Raw genomic sequence first — 3,546 nt, 5'->3', positions numbered from 1 at the left:
AAAAAAAAAGTTTTTTGTTTTATTTTTTTTTCAAATTTTTTTTATTGTAATTTCGTTTAGCTTTTGTTCAATTGTTTTGATCTTTGAAATTTTTCATTTTCTTTTCTGAAAAGTTTTCATTTTTAATTTTTCTTTTATTCATTATTAGTTTCTCTTTTTTATTTGTTCTTGTGACTTTTAAAATGCTTGAGTTCATTTTCCTTTCTGAAAAGTTTTTTTTTTGTTTTTTTATTTTTTGTTTCTAAAATGTAATGTTGTTTTATACTTTTTGTTCCGCGTTTTAAAATGTTGTTGTGATATCTAAATGTTTTTGCGTCAAGTTATTTGTTAATGTGATTTGCACTTCAGGGCTACCGTATGAAATATAGGAAAAAGAAAATACCCATGCTGACACATAATATCAACACCACACATTTATATAAATGTAAAGAGCTCATGCCTTGATGTTCTAGCTGTGCAACAACAACCATAACTGCCACTGCGACGCTGGCTGGGCTCCACCTCACTGTGACCAGAAGGGGACAGGAGGGAGTGTGGACAGCGGTCCTGTCATCAGCCAAAGTGAGACACATATATACTACTGCACATGTGATGACATCGTCATTCATGTTTCTGACTTTTTTGTCATTGTGTGTGTTCTTAGGTCCCCTCCTGGTATATATTCTGCCTTTTCTCCTGGCTCTTTTGGTGTTTTTGGCGTTTCTTGCACTTTGGTGCATCAGGAGACATAAGCTCCTCCCACATAAAGTCCCCGCACCAACTCCTGCACTGTCGTACGTCCTTTACTCAATCTGTTTTTGTAAATCATCATTTTGTTGTTCACTGTGAACAGGGTTTAATTCTGCTCTAATCCTCAGATGTGCAGTCACAGTGGAAGACAAACCTGTGCGCGCCGTCAACCCGACTTTCTTACAAAAGCAGCAGGATTCGGTAAGGAAGACCAATATCAGCCCAATATCAGAATGTGATCGTCTCAGTGGGCTAATAATGGGAAAACAACACTAATTTGAAGAGAAAAATCACGAGAAAGTAGGAAATGAATCTAAACATGCATACTTAACAAGAAATCAGCAAGAAAATCGGCCCAATAATATGTTTTTTTGCTAGTTCTAACCACATGTTCGTATTTTTTTAGTTTTTATTGTAGTTCATTTTGATTACAGTGACAAAAAATAGTGTAATTAGTGAAAATGATTGCTTTAAGAACAAAATGTGAGCAAAAATCCTCATGAAATCTAAAACTAGCGCCTATTCTTTCAACATTTTATTTTGACAAAGAATGAGTCTAACTAGTCAACATTTATTGAATTTATCCTTAAAATTTAATAAAAAATTAGAGGGTTTTTTTGTTTATTTTTTTTTTCTGATGTCAAGACAAAATTATGGAGCAAAAGGATTTACTTATTTCTAGATTTTACCTTCTAATGGGATAAAAACTGTCAAAAGTGCTAATTTTGAGAAAAACTTGGAAAAAATAGTTTGCAATGTTGATTTTGTTTAAGGTTAAACTTATACTATGTTCTTTTGTTGTATGGGAAATCCCCCTCTCAGCCAAGTCCGTCTGGTCCATCCCGGCACAGAAATGCCATCGTGCGTCCAGCAGTGAAGCCTCCTCCCGTACCTGCATATGCTGTCAAGCAGAAAGAGCAGACCTCACATCCTCACGCTGAGCCGGCTGCTGGTTCTTCAAGTCAAAGTTCTCCTCAGGGTTACACCTCATCTGCTTGTAAACCACCCCCACTTCTACCAGGACCTACATGTTTACTGCCCCAGATCCCCAAAAACCAGCCCTCCTCAGGAACAAAAAAACTCAGGCCGGACCCACCAAGAAGACCTCCCCCACCTTGTCCCGCGATCAAAGGGGTATAAAGATTTATATTTCTGTCAAATCATAAACACCCTACTTCAGTTGATTGGATTCAAAGTTGTATAAACAATCAATCTCTTTTTTTTTTAGGACCAACAAGAAGTAAAAGGCCTGCAGGAAACTCTGCATAGGGGAAAAGCCACTCTGGCTCCCTCTGCTGGACAGAAAAAAACATGCAGGTAAATGACGGCAGATGAATCATGCTGTCTGAAGGAACTTCAATAACTCCCATAATTTATTCCTTACAGAACATAAAGTTAAACTTTCAGGAGAAATTGGGGTCAGCCTCTTACATCCAGCAATGGACTGCCTCGAGCTGCATATTTAAAAGGCTGCAGCACTGTGCTAAAAAAAGAAGAAACAACACATACTTGACTGTATATACACTGATGTGGATTGAAGAATTAGAGAGAAATTGATGCATTTACAAAAAGTTGATGAAATTGTCACAGTTTGTTGAGTTTGATGGAAGGCTTCTTGTTCGAAAGAGGATTTTTATCTGCTGTGAATCGAGAGTCACGTTATATTGGCGTCCCAGCTGGAAATGTGAAGCTTTCAAGTGAATCATAAAATAAACAAAAATATTGTTTACAAAGCAGCCTGTGTACGACGCATGGTGCCTCTTCGAGAAGCATCAGCTAAAAAAAAGTGTCTTATATTAAGAAAATATGGAAATAATATCATTATTATGCCTATGATGTATGAAAAATGATGAAATAATAGCGGCTTTGAACTGGACCAATGGAAACCAGTGATTGTCATTCATGCATGCTGCAAATCCAATATGCTTATATGTAAGAGATCCATGTCTTATATGTTGCAGAATGTGAAAAACTTTTATATGATGTTTTTTTTATTATGATTTACGTCTGTCTTTTGATTAAATGTGCACTGCTTGAAGACATTTTTATGGGTACTAACTTTTACCAGCTGTCACCTTTCTACCTACATAATGAAAGTGCTTAAATAGTGTTTAAAGCCTAGATACTTTTTTTTTATTTCAGTTTTAGATTAGACTGTCAGTACTTTGTCAACAGTTGTACTGTATTTGCGCAGAAATAAAATCTGCTTGATCGAAAATGCTGTAAAAGCTTTCTTGTAGCTGAGAAAATGTTGATGCCAGGCTGTTTTCACAGCATCGTCCGATGACTTTGATCTTTTTGGCCTGTAATGTGAAAATACAGTCTTAACTGCCATGTTTTATTTTGTATGACCTATGCAAACTAAAGGGAATGTTCAACCATTTGTCTGAAAGAAGGAAATAAATAAAAGTAAAATAAAAATATTGTTGTTTTTTATTGTGCATAGCCTTTGGAATGATTTTAACCAAAACATTTTGCACATTGACAAACACTAAAAGTTTCTCAAAGGTAAAAATTGTTGCACACCATATCAAAAACATGAAATGAAGAACAGAGACTTTTAAAAAATACTTTATAGTGCTTCTCAATTTAAACCTCTTTGAAAAATTATAAATTTAATCCATTACTTTTTACTAGAAAACAATTCTTGGAAATGTGCTTGTATTAAATGAAAAATTAAGTTTATTTTAAAAAATGCCTATTGGAAAAAATTTTACAAGTGTGTTATTTAAATGTTCCTTTTGGCCACTTGGTGGCAGTGCAGCAAGCACAAGTTTTTTAGATGGGGTCAAATGTCTCCTTCATTATGAAACTTTT

The 3,546-nt window shown here is 35.1% G+C and overlaps 1 protein-coding gene across 4 annotated transcripts in view; it reads left to right on the top strand.

Annotated features, from left to right (window-relative positions):
• Window positions 1–3,110, top strand: part of adam19b (ADAM metallopeptidase domain 19b) — a 20,375-nt gene extending 17,265 nt beyond the window's left edge. For 2 of the 4 annotated variants that reach the window (XM_024284054.2, XM_024284055.2), the window contains exons 18-23: window positions 453–561; window positions 644–773; window positions 858–930; window positions 1,552–1,863; window positions 1,958–2,046; window positions 2,116–3,110. In XM_024284054.2, coding sequence (XP_024139822.1) covers window positions 453–561; window positions 644–773; window positions 858–930; window positions 1,552–1,863; window positions 1,958–2,046; window positions 2,116–2,122 — 720 coding nt within the window. In that variant the 3' untranslated portion in view covers window positions 2,123–3,110. Of the gene's footprint in view, window positions 1–452; window positions 774–857; window positions 931–1,551; window positions 1,864–1,957; window positions 2,047–2,115 lie in introns of all 4 variants that reach the window. The other 2 variants (XM_036213999.1, XM_036214000.1) reach the window with 1 other exon arrangement.
• The last annotated feature ends 436 nt before the right edge of the window (window positions 3,111–3,546 follow it).

The sequence above is a fragment of the Oryzias melastigma genome, linkage group LG10 (assembly GCF_002922805.2).
Source record: "Oryzias melastigma strain HK-1 linkage group LG10, ASM292280v2, whole genome shotgun sequence".
NCBI classification, from domain to species: Eukaryota; Metazoa; Chordata; class Actinopteri; order Beloniformes; family Adrianichthyidae; genus Oryzias; species Oryzias melastigma.
This window is presented reverse-complemented; position numbering and strand designations above follow the sequence as displayed.